Here is a 21333-nt window from a genome sequence, read left to right on the forward strand (position 1 = left end):
GCTATGCAGGATCGGTCCTTGTGGAAATCCTTAAGGGGGACCTTTGTCCGACTGAGAACGTCATTTACCTGAAACGAATGAACGAACTTACTCCAGGAGGCAGGTCGCTTTTGAGCAGCTTGATCTCGCGCTTGACGGCGGAGTAGAAGCTCCTAGGTTCTGAGGGCTGCAGCATGGACAGGTGGAAGCGATGCGCGATGGTCTCTTAGTGACAGGACTAAAGTATCAGACTGATACTTACTCCAGGAGGTAAGTCACTCTTGAGCAGTTTGATCTCGCGCTTGACGGCGGAGTAGAAGCTCCTCGGTTCTGAGGGCTGCAGCATGGACAGATGGAAGCGATGCGCAATGGGCGCAGACTCAAGTACGCAGAAGCCTTCGCCCTCGGCCTCTGGGTCGGCGGCGGATTCCGCCTCCGCATCAAGCTCGGAGCCCTCGGCCGTAGCTAGGGGCGCCGTTTCAGTTGCTGGAGCTGTAATGTTAGAGAATACTTTATTTCATTATTTGATTTTGATTTCATTTACAATCAGAGGTGGAATTGTGTAAAGCAATCGTAATCATTTGTCAGTTCATAACGTACGATTATTCTGTCAAACGCTTTGTTTAACTGACTTTATCGTACGTTATTAACTGTCAAATGATTACGATTGCTTTACACAATTCCACCTCAGATAGTTTGGAATTCCAGTGAATTTTGAACTTTGTCTATCTCGTCAGCGTAATGTTTCTGATTGTACAATCCTTCATGCTTTGCAAATGCAAAGAAATAAAATAGATACCGTCATAATTACATTTAAAACCTGATGATTTTAAAAACTGATAATTTTCCCCATTTTGCTGGAACTATAGCTGGAAAGTAGAAAAAAACCAATGTTTATTCAATTTCTCTTAAGATTTTTCTTTTGGTATTTGACCACAATCGCACCTGGTGTTAAGTGGGATGCAATTAAGGATGGTACATAATAGCATAAATGAGCAGAACGCTGGATGCAGACCGCTACTAATCTGTCATTATGGAAATCATTGGGGGAGGTCTATATTCAGCAGTGAAATTATGAAGAAGAACTTTAAGATTGATAAATAATAATAATAATAAATAATAAACAATAACTTTATTGTGTCTTTAACAATGCTCATGGTATCTTAACGAAAAAATTACATTTAACAATAGGAGCTGTATTAAGATAGGGATCATTAACGTCTATACTAGTTACATTTAAACTGTGTGACAGACGCTAATTCTTCCACCAATTTAATTTCACAGTTGTAATTTAGTTTATGATGCCAAACACAATTTTAATTAAGTACTATAGCTTTGGTAAATAGGTACCTACTTGTGAGTGTCGTGTGTGTGTGTGTGTGTGTGTGTGTGTGTGTGTGTGTGTGTGTGTGTGAGTGAGAGAGAGAGAGAGAGTGTGTGTGTGTGTAAGAGAGAGTAGAATATGTATTTGAAATTGTACGTACGTGTGCAGTGCATATTAAAACAAGTGAGTGTGTAAGAGAGAAAGAAGGAAAGAAAGAAATAAATACAATGTTTACGAACCATTCCCCTCTGCGTTAGCAGCCGTGGTTGTGGTGACGTCCTTGACATCACCGGTCGTCTTGGCGCCCTCGCCCTTTTCGTCTTGGTCAGCCATGCTCACCACCAGCGCACCGTATTGACTGCATTCGTTAAGCGGACATTTTAAAACCATGCATATTTAGAAAAGTTTATAAGGCTGCGATTCCACCAGAGCTGTGCAGTGCGTACGCACTTAAACCAATGCGATTATTCCTCGCTCGACCTTGTTATACCTCAGCTACACTACTCGCGAAGTTGGTCGAATTTAGTCGAAGTACTTCACTTCGCTTCAAGCAACTTAGCGCTCGACTTTCCATTGTTGTCGATAAAGTACCCGCGTCAAAGGGCCCGAATCGTTTTGGAATACGAAGTGTCTTACTACTCCACTCGGCTAACTTCGGTACTTCGGCGAATCGAGTATAACTGAGGTATTTGATGAAGAAGAGGTCAACGGAGCGAGGTCTTCGAACATTCAAAGCAAGCAAGAGATGTGTGCCAGAGTTCCATGCTGTTTGTGAGGAGCAGTGTGGCAATTTCAGAAGATTCTTCGCACACATTAATCCGCCAAATATCCTAGCATTTGACATATTTTTCGCACAGCATTCATGGAAGAGATAAAGCGATGCACTGATTTCCTCGCACTGTTCATGTATCACACGTCTTTGGTGGAAACGCAGCCTTATGCAATTTGCAGTGCGAGAGAATGCAGTTACGTTGGTATAAGAATAAAGAACGTATAGATTTCGGGAAGAAGAAAGTTCAAAATATCGACGAATTTATACGATTTATATTTTCCCCGAGCTTGTGGCACTTTTTTTTTTATGAATTTTCGTATTTGTTTTGAAGATATTATCTGTACTAAAGATTGGCGATCAACGTCAAAAACTAGCGTCATCTTTTAGTTATTACCGAGAAATGGACTGATAATTAATCTAACAGTCTATTTTTAAACCCTAATATCGTTTACGTGAGTAAATTACGTAACTTGTATTCTGTCGCACTTAATAAGAACGAACACTTCAGGTTATTGTATAACATTTACTTGCATGGCGAAGTTAGTATGAGATAGAACAAGATTGCTGAAGTTGGGTTAATTACAACATAAGCTAGGAATACATATGACAGACATCGTACCGATCACACTATGACAATACCATGCACAGAGTAATAGTTACATCTTATGGGGGCTATGTTACAGAAACAACAGTTCACGCAAACTTACATTAAACAAACTATCAAGAAACTAATCAAATTAACTTTACAGACATATCACAAAATCTTTCAGGAAACAGAGAAATTAGGTTACCACTTTAACAGAGTCATCTACTAGATAAATAAATAGTTTAAATAATCAAAACGAAAAGATTAACTAACACTGTAGAACCAACAGATTGAAAAAGCAAATAAATAACTATACCAGGCCCGGAATGGCACCCTTTTAAAGATAAGAAATTTAATTTCATATTACTCCAGTAACTATGGATGCACAATATGAATATTAAACTAAAACCCAATAGAAACTACTTAACGTTGCCACAGTGTAGTCTGTTTATAAGATGACACAAAATGACATGAAAAATAAATACAAAATAATATAAAACTGTATTTTGGTGAAACGAAGAAGTTATCACTTTGTTTAATATAAGTGTTGCGAGTTATTTCGCTAGTAACAAATATTACCATGAGTGTTTTTTTATTAGGATGATTTTGTACCCCACAGTGTAAGCGATCATACAGATATAATAAATTATGCTAGGTCATTAAATTATGTACACATACAAACCCAACATAATATTAGAGGATTAGATTTGCAAGGAAGGGGTAACATGAAGTGTGGTCCTATTCACATTTATAAAAAAGTGAGCGTGATGAAATGAGAAAGAAATATTAAAATAAAAGCAAATAAGTAAAACAAATAAAAATTTTGTACATGTGTGGAAAAAGATAATTTTTACCGTCATCTTTTGATAGGAGCTTTTCAAAAAAAGTAAAAATTGATTCATTTTCACTTGTCACATGAAGATCCCCAAGAAATAGTATTAGGAAAGATTTCAACTCATCTCTCGAATGAAATTATGGAACATTATAAAGTTTAGTTCCTAATCAGATGGGATAATGCAACACATGTACAAAATTCTACAACGAATATTAACATATAATGGTTGATGGTGGAAGCAAAATAAAATGTAGGCTCACACTGAAAAGTGGTAGGGTAACTTCTCTCCGGGCGCGTTTTGTATTCTCATTAAGCTGTTTAGGAATTCGGCCAGCTCTTGCGGCCTTCTCCTGTGAATATAAACGAACACCCTGTATTTATTGTCTCTAACTAAGGGTCAGTCTTGTACTCATCATATTTTGCTTTCGAATCTGTAGAAAAAAAACTTGAAGAAGTAAAATGAAACCTATTTGTCTCTAACTAGGGTTCCGTCTTGTACTCGACATTTATTTTGTTTACAAATCTGAAGAAAAACAGTTAAAGTAAAACACTTAAACTTTGGGACGTGCTGCTATGCAATCTTTGCAAATGGTATCACAGTATGTTCTGTGCACTTTGCCAGGAATCTGTGATGATGAAATTTTGAATTTGCTAGTTCAACTATGTGTAATGATACAAAACAAAAAATACTAGCATACTGTGTGTAACTAACTGATTAAGAAAATCATTGCTGGTTCTGTTTTATAAACTTGTCGCACCAATATTATAGTGGCATAGATCTTTTGCCCATATGCTACTTATGTGTCGAAGTATTGGGGCATAAATACACAATCCAATCGCGATCTTATTTCTGAGAAATTGCAATGGGCGGAGGAGATCTTCCAGTAACTGATCTGTGTTTGCCTCATAGTTATCACTCCAAGAATTAATGATAGCCCATTCAATATTATATGAACATAATTATCAAGTTTTTTTTACATTTAAGAATTACTTTTCTAGTCCTAGGAAAAGCATTCAAATAACTTTATTGTGTCTTTAACAATGCTCATGGTATCTTCACGAAAAAATTACATTTAATAATAGGGGCTGTATTAAGATAGGGATCATTAACGTCTATACTAGTTACATTTAAATATTTATAAGATAAAAAGAAATAGTGACGTCACATTGTTCTCCCCAATTTAATTCTGAAGAGGCCATCGTTTACACATAATATAATATCATTAAACGTACATCAGTATCAGTTAGTCACCATGTCTATTATAAGCAGCAATATCACTCGTGTTACTGACACCTAACATCTCCTAGCCACGCCTACGTCTGTAAAGATATACGCGAGCTTTCATGTGTGTGTGACCACTTATGTGTGTGCGACTTACCGGCTAACTTCGGCGTGCGCTTTGACGAGCTGCGAGTGAATGAGCGCGCACAGTTTGTAGCACACGTTGCGAGCGGTGCCGTCTACATCGGCTGACTCAGTGGACGCTGCAAGAATAATAAAGGTAAATAAAATAAATAGATTTGAGACATTTCATACAGCGCCATCTAGAGTCAAACTGAGCAAAGCTTGTTCTTATGTCATTTAGTTATAAGTTGAAAAGGAATAAGATCAAGAAATTATTAATTAACTAGCGGCCGTCCGCGACTTCGTACACGTGGACCCCGTTTTACTCCCTAGGGGTGAAGTTTCGAGTATTTTTTAGGGTTTCCCCGGAAATTATTCGAACTTTTCTCGCCGTAAAAACCATCCTTGGACTTCAACGAACATTAAAAAAAAAGAATTGGTAAAATTGGACCAGGCGTTGTTGAATTATGCGCGTAAAACTCATATTTCGATTCATTTTTATATTAAGGCTTGGTATTTCTGCTAAAGTAGGTATTTCGCGCTGTCAAAATCTGCGCGCGCAATACTTCGCCGAAGACAGCGCGCCAAAGAGCTCTCGCGGCTACACAGTATAGAAATACGCACTTAGAAATACGCAGTTGGTTAGGTTAGGTTGACTACCTTCCGTTCAAGCGTCACACTCACAGCACTTTCTAATACAAATCATATCCAAGTGATACAAATTAAAACAACTTTCCAAAATTTTTGGGAATATATTTTAGAATCGAATAAATATGGAATATAACTGCCAAAGTAAACACGGTTCAAAGAGGCGTGGCGTCACCCGACCTTCCGGAAGTTCCGCGCGGGCTAAAAGAATTTCAAGATTACGTCACCCGACCTATCGGTAGATCCTCGGGAGCTTGAGCGATTGGAAAAACATTTTATGATCAGTTACTCGTAGTAGCGATTATTTAGAGCTTGGATAATAAATTATAGTTGTTGCAATTCACAAAGCTTTGCATGTGGTTAATTGCATTAATCAGTACATGCATCAATTTTGTTCAGTCTTTTTGTTTATTAATAAATAAAAATATATTTAGAATCTCAAATCGCTTATTTTAAAAATAAAACCATAAATAGAAAACGAATAGAGGTAACTTTGGGAATTTATTCTATCGAGTCAACTTCATCAAATCGTGTTTCCATCCGTTAATAGCCCTAGAAAATATCCTCAACTATGCCCAATAAAAATCTTAGCCTTTAATTTTACTGTTTAGTACCTCAAAAATGAAAAATGAAAACCTCATTTTCGCCATTTTCTCTGCTACCCGGCCTTAAAGATAAATTAAATGAAGCAATGGAAATGAACTGTTGGCAGCAGTCAAAGAAAGAAGGGTGTCTAAAAATACATAAATTGACTCACGGTTCTCGCCGACGGCGTTTTCTTGAACAACATTAGCCTCCGATCCCGATGCCTGCACGGGATCTATGTTCAAGTGTAGTTGCTTCTTGGGAGTGAGAGGTTCAACCTGAAAAGAAATAGATAATGTGAGTACTGTGTTCGCCTCAACTCGTGCTAGGCGCCCTGCTAGCCTAAGAGTAGGCGCACACCGTTGATTTTTAGTTGGCCGATAGTTGTGCCCAATTTTAAATTGTATGAAGAATCGGCCAAATCGAATCGGCGTAGTGTGCGCACTCCCATACATGCCCATTCTGATCAACTGCCCGACTAAACTATCGGCCGACGAAAAATCAACGGTGTGCGCCTACTCTAAAAGTGCGTCGACACCGGGCGCATGAGCTCGCGATACACGTTCGACATCCTGCATGCTCTACTATTGAGTGCTCGACATTCTGTTCTAGACATTTCGTTGCGCGCTTATCGAGGTTGTAGATTTTAGACGATAAGCCCATACATTTGTCGTCTTAATTCGACGACGATAATATCGCATCCTAAGCCTAAGCTAAGGCTGTACTCACCTCCATGGGCTCGACGGTGACGTTAGCACTAATGATGGCCTGCGGCTGAAGCGCCTCGCGCTCATCATCCACCAGCATCGCATCCAAGGCCTGCCTCTGGCGCGGGATCATGCGGAGCTACAGTCGCGCTAGTTATGTGCTACTGCGCTATAGTGCGCTGTGTGACATGGTGCTAATCGCGCTAGTTACTCTATACGCTACTCACCTCCATGGGCTCCACGGTGACGTTAGCACTAATGATGGCCTGCGGCTGCAGCGCCTCACGCTCATCATCCACCAGCATCGCACCCAAGGCAGCTGCCTCTGGCGCGGGATCATACGGCGCTACAGTCGCGCTAGTTATGTGCTACTGCGCTATAGTGCGCTGTGTGACATGGTGCTAATCGCGCTAGCTACTCTACGCCACTCACCTCCATGGGCTCCACGGTGACATTGGCGCTAATGATGGCCTGCGGCTGCAGCGCCTCGCGCTCGTCATCAACCAGCATCGCGTCCAAGGCAGCTGCCTCGGGCGGGAACAATCGCGCCAGTTGTGTGACAGCTGGCTATAGTCACTCTAGTTGTGTGACAGCGCGCTACAGTCACTTCAGCTGTGTTCCAGGGTGCTTATCGATCAAGCTGCTCTACGCCACTCACCTCCATGGGCTCGACGGTGACATTGGCGCTAATGATAGCTTGCGGCTGTAGTGCCTCACGCTCATCATCAACCAGCATCGCATCCAAGGCAGCTGCCTCTGGCGCGGGATCATGCGGCGCTACAGTCGCGCCAGTTATGTGCTACTGAGTTACAGTCACGCCACTCACCTCCATGGGCTCGAAGGTGACATTGGCGCTGATGATGCTCATCATCAACTAGCATCGCATCCACCGCGGCTGCTTCAGGCGCGGGATCGTGCGCGCTATAGTTGCGCTAGCTGTGTTTCGGCGCCCTACAGTCACTCTAGCTGTGTACCAGCGAGCTAGTCACTCTAGCTTAGCCAGGTTGCTTATCGCGGTAGCTACCGAAGAATAGCTAGCGCGATGAGTATTCTGGTCTGGCGTAGGCCACTCACCTCCATGGGCTCCACGGTGACATTGGCGCTAATGATGGCCTGCGGCTGTAGTGCCTCACGCTCATCATCCACCAGCATCGCATCCAAAGCAGCTGCCTCTGGCGCGGGATCGTGCGGCGCGAACAATCGCGCCAGATGTGTGACAGCTGGCTATAGTCACTCTAGTTGTGTGACAGCGCGCTACAGTCACTTCAGCTGTGTTCCAGGGTGCTTATCGATCAAGCTGCTCTATGCCACTCACCTCCATGGGCTCGACGGTGACGTTAGCACTAATGATGGTCTGCGGCTGTAGCGCCTCGCGCTCATCATCAACCAGCATCGCATCCAGCGCGGCTGCTTCGGGCGTGGGATCGTGCGCGCTATAGTTGCGCTAGCTGTGTAGCTATAGTTTCGGCGCCCTACAGTCACTCTAGCTGTGTACCAGCGAGCTAGTCATTCAAGCTTAGCCAGGTTGCTCATCGCGCTAGCTATTCTTCGGTAGCTAGTGCGATGAGCACCCAGGTCTGGCGTAGGCCACTCACCTCCATGGGCTCGACGGTGACGTTAGCACTGATGATGGCTTGCGGCTGCAGCGCCTCACGCTCATCATCCACCAGCATCGCATCCAAGGCAGCTGCCTCTGGCGCGGCATCGTGCGGCGCGAACAATCGCGCCAGATGTGTGACAGCGCGCTACAATCGCGTCAGCTGTGTGCCGTCGCGCTAATCGCGCTAGCTACTCTACGCCACTCACCTCCATGGGCTCGACGGTAACGTTAGCGCTAATGATGGCCTGCGGCTGCAGCGCCTCACGCTCATCATCCACCAGCATCGCATCCAAGGCAGCTGCCTCTGGCGCGGGATCATACGGCGCTACAGTCGCGCTAGTTATGTGCTACTGCGCTATAGTGCGCTGTGTGACATGGTGCTAATCGCGCTAGCTACTCTACGCCACTCACCTCCATGGGCTCCACGGTGACATTGGCGCTAATGATAGCTTGCGGCTGTAGTGCCTCGCGCTCATCATCAACCAGCATCGCATCCAAGGCAGCTGCCTCTGGCGCGGGATCGTGCGGCGCTACAGTCGCGCTAGTTATGTGCTACTGCGTTACAGTCACGCCACTCACCTCCATGGGCTCCACGGTGAAATTGGCGCTGATGATGCTCATCATCAACTAGCATCGCATCCACCGCGGCTGCTTCGGGCGCGGGATCGTGCGCGCTATAGTTGCGCTAGCTGTGTTTCAGCGCCCTACAGTCACTCTAGCTGTGTACCAGTGAGCTACAGTCACTCTAGCTTAGCCAGGTTGCTCATCGAGCTAGCTATTCTTCGGTAGCTAGTGCGATGAGCACCCTGGCCTGGCGTAGGCCACTCACCTCCATAGGCTCGACGGTGACATTAGCGCTGATGATGGCCGCCTCGCGTTCGTCATCCACCAGCATCGCATCCAAGGCAGCTGCCTCGGGCGCGGGGTCGTGCGGCGCGAACAATCGCGCCAGTTGTGTGACAGCTGGCTATAGTCACTCTAGCTGTATGCCCGGCGCGTTACAGTCTACGCCAATCACCTCCATGGGCTCCACGGTGACATTGGCGCTAATGATGGCCTGCGGCTGTAGTGCCTCACGCTCGTCATCCACCAGCATCGCATCCAAGGCAGCTGCCTCGGGCGCGGGATCATGCGGCGCGAACAATCACGCCAGTTGTGTGACAGCTGGCTATAGTCACTCTAGCTGTGTGACGGCGCGCTACAGTCACTCTAGCTTAGCCAGGTTGCTCATCGCGCTAACTACCGAAGAATAGGTAGCGCGATGAGCACCCTGGCCTGGCGTAGGCCACTCACCTCCATAGGCTCGACGGTGACATTAGCGCTGATGATGGCCGCCTCGCGTTCGTCATCCACCAGCATCGCGTCCAAGGCAGCTGCCTCTGGCGCGGGATCGTGCGGCGCTACAGTCACTCCAGCTGTGTGACAGCGCGCTACATTCGCGCCAGCTGTGTGCCGTCGCGCTAATCGCGCTAGCTACTCTACGCCCTCACCTCCATAGGCTCGACGGTGACATTAGCGCTAATGATGGCCTGCGGCTGTAGTGCCTCACGCTCATCATCCACCAGCATCGCATCCAAGGCAGCTGCCTCTGGCGCGGGATCGTGCGGCGCTACAGTCACTTCAGCTGTGTGACAGCGCGCTACAATCGCTCCAGCTGTATGCCCGGCGCGTTACAGTCTACGCCACTCACCTACATGGGCTCCACGGTGACGTTAGCACTAATGATGGCCTGCGGCTGCAGCGCCTCACGCTCATCATCCACCAGCATCGCATCCAAGGCAGCTGCCTCTGGCGCGGGATCGTGCGGCGCGAACAATCTCGCCAGCTGTGTGACAGCTGGCTATAGTCACTCTAGTTGTGTGACAGCGCGCTACAGTCACTTCAGCTGTGTTCCAGGGTGCTTATCGATCAAGCTGCTCTACGCCACTCACCTCCATGGGCTCCACGGTGACATTGGCGCTAATGATGGCCTGCGGCTGCAGCGCCTCGCGCTCATCATCAACCAGCATCGCATCCAAAGCAGCTGCCTCTGGCGCGGGATCGTGCGGCGCGAACAATCGCGCCAGTTGTGTGACAGCTGGCTATAGTCACTCTAGTTGTGTGACAGCGCGCTACAGTCACTTCAGCTGTGTTCCAGGGTGCTTATCGATCAAGCTGCTCTACGCCACTTACCTCCATGGGCTCGACGGTGACGTTAGCACTAATGATGGCCTGCGGCTGTAGTGCCTCACGCTCATCATCCACGAGCATCGCATCCAAAGCAGCTGCCTCGGGCGCGGGATCATACGGCGCTACAGTCGCGCTAGTTATGTGCTACTGCGTTACAGTCACGCTACTCACCTCCATGGGCTCGGCGGTGACGTTGGCGCTGATGATGTTAATCATCAACCAGCGTTGCATCCAGCGCGGCTGCTTCGGGCGTGGGATCGTGCGCGCTATAGTTGCGCTAGCTGTGTAGCTATAGTTTCGGCGCCCTACAGTCACTAGCTGTGTACCAGCGAGCTAGTCATTCAAGCTTAGCCAGGTTGCTCATCGCGCTAGCTATTCTTCGGTAGCTAGTGCGATGAGCACCCAGGTCTGGCGTAGGCCACTCACCTCCATGGGCTCGACGGTGACGTTAGCACTGATGATGGCTTGCGGCTGCAGCGCCTCACGCTCATCATCAACCAGCATCGCATCCAAAGCAGCTGCCTCTGGCGCGGGATCATGCGGCGCTACAGTCGCGCTAGTTATGTGCTACTGCGCTATAGTGCGCTGTGTGACATGGTGCTAATCGCGCTAGCTACTCTACGCCACTCACCTCCATGGGCTCCACGGTGACATTGGCGCTAATGATAGCTTGCGGCTGCAGCGCCTCGCGCTCATCATCCACCAGCATCGCATCCAAAGCAGCTGCCTCTGGCGCGGGATCGTGCGGCGCTACAGTCACTCCAGCTGTGTGACAGCGCGCTACAATCGCTCCAGCTGTATGCCCGGCGCGTTACAGTCTACGCCACTCACCTCCATGGGCTCCACGGTGACATTGGCGCTAATGATAGCTTGCGGCTGTAGTGCCTCACGCTCATCATCCACCAGCATCGCATCCGAGGCAGCTGCCTCTGGCGCGGGATCGTGCGGCGCTACAGTCGCGCCAGTTATGTGTTACTGCGTTACAGTCACGCTACTCACCTCCATGGGCTCGAAGGTGACGTTAGCGCTGATGATGCTCATCATCAAACAGCATCGCATCCAGCGGGGCTGCTTCGGGCGTGGGATCGTGCGCGCTATAGTTGCGCTAGCTGTGTAGCTATAGTTTCGGCGCCCTACAGTCACTCTAGCTGTGTACCAGCGAGCTAGTCATTCAAGCTTAGCCAGGTTGCTCATCGCGCTAGCTATTCTTCGGTAGCTAGTGCGATGAGCACCCAGGTCTGGCGTAGGCCACTCACCTCCATGGGCTCGACGGTGACGTTAGCACTGATGATGGCTTGCGGCTGCAGCGCCTCACGCTCATCATCAACCAGCATCGCATCCAAAGCAGCTGCCTCTGGCGCGGGATCATGTGGCGCTACAGTCGCGCTAGTTATGTGCTACTGCGCTATAGTGCGCTGTGTGACATGGTGCTAATCGCGCTAGCTACTCTACGCCACTCACCTCCATGGGCTCCACGGTGACATTGGCGCTAATGATAGCTTGCGGCTGTAGTGCCTCGCGCTCGTCATCAACCAGCATCGCATCCAAAGCAGCTGCCTCTGGCGTGGGATCGTGCGGCGCGAACAATCGCGCCAGATGTGTGACAGCTGGCTATAGTCACTCTAGTTGTGTGACAGCACGCTACAGTCACTTCAGCTGTGTTCCAGGGTGCTTATCGATCAAGCTGCTCTACGCCACTCACCTCCATGGGCTCCACGGTGACATTGGCGCTAATGATGGCCTGCGGCTGCAGCGCCTCGCGCTCATCATCCACCAGCATCGCATCCAAAGCAGCTGCCTCTGGCGCGGGATCGTGCGGCGCTACAGTCACTCCAGCTGTGTGACAGCGCGCTACAATCGCTCCAGCTGTATGCCCGGCGCGTTACAGTCTACGCCACTCACCTCCATGGGCTCGACGGTGACATTGGCGCTAATGATAGCTTGCGGCTGTAGTGCCTCACGCTCATCATCAACCAGCATCGCATCCAAGGCAGCTGCCTCTGGCGTGGGATCATGCGGCGCTACAGTCACTCCAGATGTGTGACAGCGCGCTACAATCGCTCCAGCTGTATGCCCGGCGCGTTACAGTCTACGCCACTCACCTCCATGGGCTCCACGGTGACATTAGCACTGATGATAGCTTGCGGCTGTAGTGCCTCACGCTCGTCATCAACCAGCATCGCATCCAAGGCAGCTGCCTCTGGCGTGGGATCATGCGGAGCTACAGTCGCGCTAGTTATGTACAGTCGCGCTAGTTGCACAGTCACGCCACTCACCTCCATGGGCTCGAAGGTGACATTGGCGCTGATGATGCTCATCATCAACTAGCATCGCATCCACCGCGGCTGCTTCAGGCGCGGGATCGTGCGCGCTATAGTTGCGCTAGCTGTGTTTCGGCGCCCTACAGTCACTATAGCTGTGTAACCAGTAAGCTACAGTTACTCTAGCTTAGCCAGGTTGCTCATCGAGATAGCTATTCTTCGGTAGCTAGTGCGATGAGCACCCAGGTCTGGCGTAGGCCACTCACCTCCATGGGCTCGACGGTGACGTTAGCACTAATGATGGCCTGCGGCTGCAGCGCCTCACGCTCATCATCAACCAGCATCGCATCCAAAGCAGCTGCCTCTGGCGTGGGATCGTGCGGCGCGAACAATCTCGCCAGCTGTGTGACAGCTGGCTATAGTCACTCTAGCTGTGTGACGGCGCGCTACAGTCACTCTAGCTTAGCCAGGTTGGTCATCGCGCTAACTACCGAAGAATAGGTAGCGCGATGAGCACCCTGGCCTGGCGTAGGCCACTCACCTCCATGGGCTCGACGGTGACATTAGCGCTGAAGATGGCCGCCTCGCGTTCGTCATCCACCAGCATCGCGTTCAAGGCAGCTGCCTCGAGCGCGGGATGGTGCACGCTATAGTCACTCCAGCTGTGTGACAGCGCGCTACAATCGCGCCAGCTGTGTGCCGTCGCGCTAATCGCGCTAGCTACTCTATGCCACTCACCTCCATGGGCTCCACGGTGACATTAGCACTGATGATGGCTTGCGGCTGTAGTGCCTCACGCTCGTCATCAACCAGCATAGCATCCAAGGCAGCTGCCTCTGGCGCAGGATCGTGCGGCGCGAACAATCTCGCTAATTGTTCGTGCACGCGCCGCTCGCCCGCACGCGGCGTGCTCGCGCCGCGCTCGCGAACGCGCTCTAACAAACCCTGCAAGAAACAAACCTATATTCGAATTTGCTTACACAATTCGCGCTCGTTTCAGAAACTAAAAAGGAATGAACTAAAAATGATAAAATGGTTATGTGCGTACCAAAAAGTGATCCTCGTGGAAGAAAGACGTGCCCATTAGCCGATCCAGGAATCGGCAGTCCTTGTACAAGTTGAGGAGCTTGCGCATGATCTAGAAAAAAAAAAGACAAAATTATGAGTTTATTTATTTTATTTATTAGGACAACCAACAAGAAAAACACGCATACATGTTGATCTTTGATCATGTTGAACATGAGTTGACCTTTATAATAAATAAATCTTTTATAAATCTTTGTAATACCTAAACTAGCTGATAAAAGTCGCAAAATGAAGGATTTTATTTCGAAGTCGCCGGGACGGATTAGGAAAATACATGAGAGCGTGAGCGTGAGCGAACGCACCTCATTTTGTACACTATCGTGTCTGTGTATGAAGGTAAGACACTGTCTGGGTACAGTGTACAAAATGGTTGCGTTCACAAGTATTTAATTACAAATACATACATTAAGAATGCGTTCAATTTCCATCATAAAATATTGTTTGATGTGAATTTCTCTTGCTTGACTTGTGAAATCTAATAACGAACTAACCTCCTGGCTTTGCAGCGTGGGATGCTTCGCGAACATTTCTTCCAAACGTCTCATGGCCACGCGTCCCCGATCTGCACGCTCGCACACTCACTGCGGGCGCCCGTCGCACAGTCGCGACAGCAATATAATTACGCGCGAGCGATAAGGATGGGTAGCTTGGGGTCATTGGACAAAATTGTACGTGCTCGCAGACCGGGCTTTAATAATAAACTGACCTCCTGGCTTTGCAGCGTGGGATGCTTCGCGAACATTTCTTCCAAACGTTTCATGGCCACGCGTCCTCTCTCGATGTGAGCCGCGACCCTCGGCTCCAATAGTTTCGGCACCACCGCCGGCGCCGACGCATCTGTAGCGTTGGCAGCGCCCGGGCTGCTCGTCACCGCCATATTGTTCACAAGCACCCTTAGGGGTGGAGTTTCGTAAAATCCTTTCTTAGCGGATGCCTACGTCATAACATCTACCAGCATGCCAAATTTCAGCCCGATCCGTCCAGTGGTTTAAGCTGTGAGTTGATAGATCACCATGTCAGTCAGTCACCTTTGAGTTACATATTTAGATGGCCGCTTCCACTGGCGGATTCACGAACACTAGGAAAATTCACGAACACTAGGAAAATTCACGAACACTAGGAAAACACCGGCCTTAACTGACCTCCTGGCTTTGCAGCGTGGGATGCTTCGCGAACATTTCTTCCAAACGTCTCATGGCCACGCGTCCCCGCTCGATGTGAGCCGCGACCCTCGGCTCCAGTAGTTTCTTTCGGCACCGCCGCGGGTGTAGACGCATCTGTAGCGTTGGCGGCGTCCAGGCTGCTCGTCACCGCCATATTGTTCACTAGCGGCCGCCCGCGACTTCGTACGCGTGAATCCCGTTTTACCCCCTTAGGGGTGGAGTTTTGTAAAATCCTTTCTTAGCGGATGCCTACGTCATAACATCTACCTGCATGCCAAATTTCAGCCCGATCCGTCCAGAGGTTTGGGCCGTGCGTTGATAGATCTGCACGCTCGCACACTCACTGCGGGCGCCCGTCGCACAGTCGCGACAGCAATATAATTACGCGCGAGCGATAAGCATGGGCAGCTCGGGGTCATTGGACAAAATTGTACGTGCTCGCAGACCGGGCTTTAATAATAAACTGACCTCCTGGCTTTGCAGCGTGGGATGCTTCGCGAACATTTCTTCCAAACGTCTCATGGCCACGCGTCCCCGCTCGATGTGAGCCGCGACCCTCGGCTCTAATAGTTTCGGCACCACCGCCGGCGCCGACGCATCTGCAGCGTTGGCGGCGCCCGGGCTACTCGTCACCGCCATGTTGTTCATGGCCGCTTCCACCGGCGGATTCACGAATACTAGGAAAGCACCCGCCTCTGGAAAAGTCGAATGGATATAGTGTTAAAAAACGAGGTTCAGGCTAGCAATAAAACTTGCGTTTATTGCCCTATACTACGTATGTTTTTATGTACATAGTTACTTCGATGACAGTTTAACTTTCCCCCGGGACAAACTTGACCTTCATTGGTTGGGTTTTTATGGCGGTCAAGCTGGCTCCACAGGATTTGCAGCGGTGGGAACGAGAGGTGGGAAGCAATAAAACTTGCAGAAGTTGACTTCCGCATGCTGTTCACCACTGTGTAAGTAAATAGCTGTGGCAAGTCAACTTCTGCAAGATTTACAGTGGTTATAGCTTGCAGAAGTCAACTTCTGCAAGTTTTATTGCTAGTCTAAACTTCGCACTAAATTAAGTCGAACATTTCTTGTTAATAGTAAAATCCAGAAGCAGCCACTGACGAAAGTGGATTCAAGTGGTTACGAAAAAACAAGAACACTCCTTATAACAGACTCAAGGAAGGGCTCCTTTGCACGAGTCTTTCCAAGGGCCTTACACGAGTCGCCTGAGCTTAAACCGTCCGAGCTCCAGAGCTCTCCTTCCTCAGAATCGTAGCCATAAGCCATTATGGTGTTAGCGCCGAAAGTTCTATCACTACACGTCATCATAATCATCTCAGCCATAGGACGTCCACTGCTGAACATAGGCCTCCCCCAATGCTTTTCATTTTTCCCGGTTGGTAGCGGCCTGCGTCCAGCGCCTTCCTGCTACCTTTATGATCTCGTTAGTCCACCTTGTAGATGGACGTCACACGCTGCGTTTCCCGGTACGCGGCCTCCACTCCAACACTACACATACCTCTATGTAACTCGGCGAGAGGTCCGTTAACCGGCGGCGGCGTGGCAGGCGCGAACGGAAACGTAGGCCTTCCTCGGAATCGTAGCCACCAAGGCAGTGTGGCGTTAACCGCGTAAGTCCTTCTATCCAAACTTGAAGCTATTGGCATCCGTGGCACCCCCCTTGACATCTTTTCAAGCTACCTAACCAACCGTACCCAGTGCGTGAAAATTGGTTCCCTGATAAGCTGCGAAGAACGCGTATCTTACGGAGTTCCACAAGGCAGCATTTTAGGGCCAACTCTGTTCATCATTTATATTAACGAGCTGTGCAGTATGTCACTCCATAACTGTAGTATATTTACCTATGCAGACGACACTGCACTCTTGGTTCATGGTGATAGCTGGGTGAACGCCAAAATCAATGCGGTAAATGCTATAAAGATTGTGATGAAGTGGTTATCCACTAACCTACTTACCCTTAACTTAGATAAAACACGGCTTGTTCGATTTGACATATCAAAATCTAAAAACCTTGACCCTGATTCCGAGCACGTGATTGTCCACACTTGTCACGAAAACTCCCCTGGCATTTGCCAATGTAAACCACTAGAATTGGTTAGTAGTATGAAGTATCTGGGGGTCCATGTAGACGCGGGACTTGACTGGCATGTTCAAATTGAAAAAACTACGGAAAGAGTTCGGAAACTTATATACATTTTTAAAAATCTTCGCAATTCAGCTGACCGAAGCACACTTTTTACCGTCTANTTATTGATCACTGTGTGGCGGCGGCGCGCCGCGGCGGCACGCACGTCTACTCAGCATATGCATTTAATGTCTAACAAAATACCTTTATTTATAGATCTAGTCCAGTTAAATATGGATATGAAAATTACAATTGAATAAACTGAAGGCACACTACAAACTCCAAAAACATGGGATTAACACCTGCAAATGTAAATATTTATTAACGGTGAACGACGAAGTAATAACTGTGTATTTGACCGGAAGTAAAAAGGGTGTCAATACGCTTGTTGTTTCGATGAAGCCTTTTTGAAAACCTTTGTGCCGGAAGTAGTTAAACATTGAGTGTTTTCATTGAGTGCTGCTTGACTATTTAAAATGGACGCGATGTTCGAAAATACTTTGCTTTCTGTGGAAAATGTTACAACGTAATTAAAAGCCATTTGTTGTCACTCCGATTTACAGGCTTTTGATTGTTCAGGCTTGAAAGTTTAAACTAGCGACGTATTTGATATTGTTTCGAATCTATGATGAGTTGAGTTGTGTCCGAATCGGTGATAGATTATGAACTGAACACTAAGGCTGAGTTGCACCACCTAATTTTGACCGTAACTATAACGATAATAAATAGGTGTATTTTGTATGGAGTTTGATAGACTTTTGAAGTTAAAGTAAGGTGGTGCAACCCAGCCTAACGCGCGTATTCACAAACAATGCTTAAGTGACGCAGCAAATCGAATGCACAGCGTAGTATATAATGTTGGTGAATTATGAAGTTTGGGTCATGGTGACTTTGGGAGCTACCCTAAAAAAACTGTCTGGCAAGGAAACGGTATCAACTGGTATGGCAAACTCTGATGGTATCTCAAGACATTTCGCATGCCGAGTGACAAATCTAACCTGAACCTGAAAATCCTGAAATCAAGACTGAGCGAACGAGACAAATTGAGCCATTTCAGGTAGTTAAAGTGAACATTCTAAAAGTATTGGATTCTAATTCCAGAAAGGGCTGATGAGCATAATGAATGTCAATAACCATTAGCTAGCACGGCCTAGATACATTTACAAAGCAGTGACACTTTATTTCGGGTTTGATCCTATATTCAGAAATAGTTTTTCAGTTTACCGTGTGAAAAAAGTGAGCAGGATTAACGGAGAACATCAATTCAAGCTGAAAGTAATTTTTACGTGCGATTTCGGCGGCTTGGTGTAGTGGTTCGAAACGGACTACTATTTCGGAGGTTGCGGGTTCGATTCCCGCACAGTACAAACATTTGTGTGCATGAACATATTTGTTTGTATTGGACTGGGTGTTTTCTATGTATAATATGTATTTACAAAAAAAAAGTATTGAAGTATGTTTATATCCGTTGTCTAGTACCCATAGTACAAGCAAGCTTTGCTTAGTTTGGGACTAGAAGCGCAGTGTAAAATGTCCAAGGATATTTATTTATTTCGTAACAATGTGCGATGTTAAAAATATGCTGTGTGTATTCAAAGAATCGAACTATACAATACAGGTCCAATATAATTAATTATTTCGTCAAATGAAATTGACTGTTAAGCTGCTTACACCCCCCCGTAGGGCACGAGAGTTTTTGGCCAAAAGCCACTGTTGCACTGTTGACTGAAAAGCTTTTAAATGATATTAAAGCTCAACGGTAGAGATTATAGATTTAATTTGAAAGCTTTTACATACAGCCATTTCGAACCCAGCAATCCTCATCCAATAGTGTGTTTGTTCAAATTGAAAAAACTACGGAAAGAGTTCGGAAACTTATATACATTTTTAAAAATCTTCGCAATTCAGCTGACCGAAGCACACTTTTCACCGTCTACCTTGGATTATGCCAGTCAGTCATCTCATACTGTGTTCCTGTATGGGGCGGTGCTGACAAAACTGCACTGATAAAACTTGAACGTGCTCAACGTGCTGTCCTCAAGGTCATGACCCGGAAGAAGCGTATGTTCCCAACCAAAGAACTGTACGCCGATTGTAAAGTTCTCACAGTGCGGCAACTTGCTATTCTCCGTTTGGTTCTGCGCCGACACCGGACTCTGCCGTTCAACCGCCTGATCGCAGCACGGCGAAAGGGAGCAATGAGAGCGTGCCCCCTGATTCGGTGCCGTACGTCGTGGGCAAAGAGACAGCACAAAGCCTTAAGCTCTAAATTGTATAATACAATTAATAACTCTACGAACATTTATTCTCTGACCACACACGAGGTCAAACGAGTAGTAAAGGAACTATTACTTGCTCTAAATTACAATGAGACTGAAAATCTTTTAATANAATAACTCTACGAACATTTATTCTCTGACCACACACGAGGTCAAACGAGTAGTAAAGGAACTATTACTTGCTCAAAATTACAATGAGACTGAAAATATTTTAATATAAATACAACACAACAATAACACATTCCCAAACCCACTTCCACTTTGACTCAGACACACACACACACACACATCCACACACACACAGCCACACACACACACACACACACACACACACACACACACACACACATACATAGTGAGCAGCAAGCATAACATAAAAGCCACATGTAAAATTAAATTTAAGTAATTACAATGTCTCCAGAGGAATCACTGTTCTCTAAGATACAGGACCTATCCTATCCGAGGACAGGGGCATGCCATTCTACCGACTTGTACCTACTGTACTAAAATACTTATGTATTAAGTTCTGTTAACACTGTGTACATATTTCTGTTATAGTGAATAAACATTTTTATTATTATTATTATAAGTTCTATCACTATACCTCTGTGTAACTCGGCGAGCGGCCCGTTAACCGGCGGCGGCGTGGTCGGCGCGGGCGGCGGCGCGTCCGGCGTGCGAGGCGACGCGTCATGCGCCGAACTCTGCGTCTCCCACGAATCGTCTGAACCCGAACCGTCCGAACCCCAGAGCTCGCAGTCTTCGGAATCGTAGCCATAAGGCCATTATGGTGTTAGCGTCGAAAGTTCTATCACTACACGTCATCATCATCATCTCAGCCATAGGACGTTCACTGCTGAACATAGGCCTCCCCCAACGCTTTCCATGTTGCCCGGTTGGTAGCGGCCTGAGTCCAGCGTCTTCCTGCTACCTTTATGATGTCGTCCGTCCACCTTGTGGGTGGACGTCCCACGCTGCGTTTTCCGGTACGCGGCCTCCACTCCATCAACTCAATCACTACACATACCTCTATGTAACTCGGCGAGCGGTCCATTAACCGGCGGCGACGCGTCGTGCGCCGAACTCTGCGTCTCCCACGAGTCGTCCGAACCCGAACCATCCGAGCCCCAGAGCTCGGCGACTTCGGAATCGTAGCCATAAGGCTATTGTGACGTTAGCCGCATAAGTTCTATCACTACACACACCTCTATGTAACTCGGCGAGCGGCCCATTAACCGGCGGAGGCGTGGTAGGCGCGGGCGGCGGCGCGTGTAAAAGCGCTTTTTTAAAGCCTATTTGCAAAAATAAATGAATTTTATGAATTTTTTATGACGCGTCGTGCGCCGAGCTCTGTCTTCCCACGAGTCGTCCGAGCCGAATCCATCCGAGCCCCAGAGTTCGCCGTCCTCGGAATCGTAGCCATAAGGCTATTGTGACGTTAGCCGCATATGTTCTATCACTACTCGTACCTCTATGTAACTCGGCGAGCGGCCCGTTAACCGGCGGCGGCGTGGTAGGTGCGGGCGATGCTTTCCATGTTGCCTGGTTGGTAGCGGCCTGTATCCAGCGTCTTCCTGCTACCTTTTTAAAGTCGTCGGTCCACCTTGTGGGTGGACGTCCCACGCTGCGTTTTCCGGTACGCGGCCTCCACTCCATCAACTCAATCACTACACAATATACCTTTATGTAACTCGGCGAGCGGTCCATTAACCGGCGGCGACGCGTCGTGCGCCGAACTTTGCGTCTCCCACGAGTCGTCTGAACCCGAACCGTCTGAGCCCCAGAGCTCTCCGTTCTCAGAATCATAGTCATAAGGCCATTGTGGCTTTAACCACATATTATTATGTTCTATCA

At 47.7% G+C, this 21333-nt stretch overlaps 1 protein-coding gene across 3 annotated transcripts in view; it reads right to left on the reverse strand.

Annotated features, from left to right (window-relative positions):
• LOC114354770 ((E3-independent) E2 ubiquitin-conjugating enzyme) overlaps window positions 1-21333 on the reverse strand; it is a 51027-nt gene that overhangs the window by 4999 nt on the left and 24695 nt on the right. For 2 of the 3 annotated variants that reach the window (XM_028307325.1, XM_028307326.1), the window contains exons 15-22: window positions 15529-15755; window positions 13860-13949; window positions 13550-13756; window positions 6247-6352; window positions 4876-4981; window positions 3757-3846; window positions 1543-1661; window positions 242-471 (exon numbers count right to left, since the gene is read on the reverse strand). In XM_028307325.1, coding sequence (XP_028163126.1) covers window positions 242-471; window positions 1543-1661; window positions 3757-3846; window positions 4876-4981; window positions 6247-6352; window positions 13550-13756; window positions 13860-13949; window positions 15529-15755 — 1175 coding nt within the window. The remainder of the gene's footprint in view (window positions 1-241; window positions 472-1542; window positions 1662-3756; window positions 3847-4875; window positions 4982-6246; window positions 6353-13549; window positions 13757-13859; window positions 13950-15528; window positions 15756-21333) is intronic. The other variant, XM_028307327.1, reaches the window with a different exon arrangement.

The sequence above is a fragment of the Ostrinia furnacalis genome, unplaced genomic scaffold (assembly GCF_004193835.3).
Source record: "Ostrinia furnacalis isolate ACB-3 unplaced genomic scaffold, ASM419383v2 OfSCF2162, whole genome shotgun sequence".
NCBI lineage: Eukaryota > Metazoa > Arthropoda > Insecta > Lepidoptera > Crambidae > Ostrinia > Ostrinia furnacalis.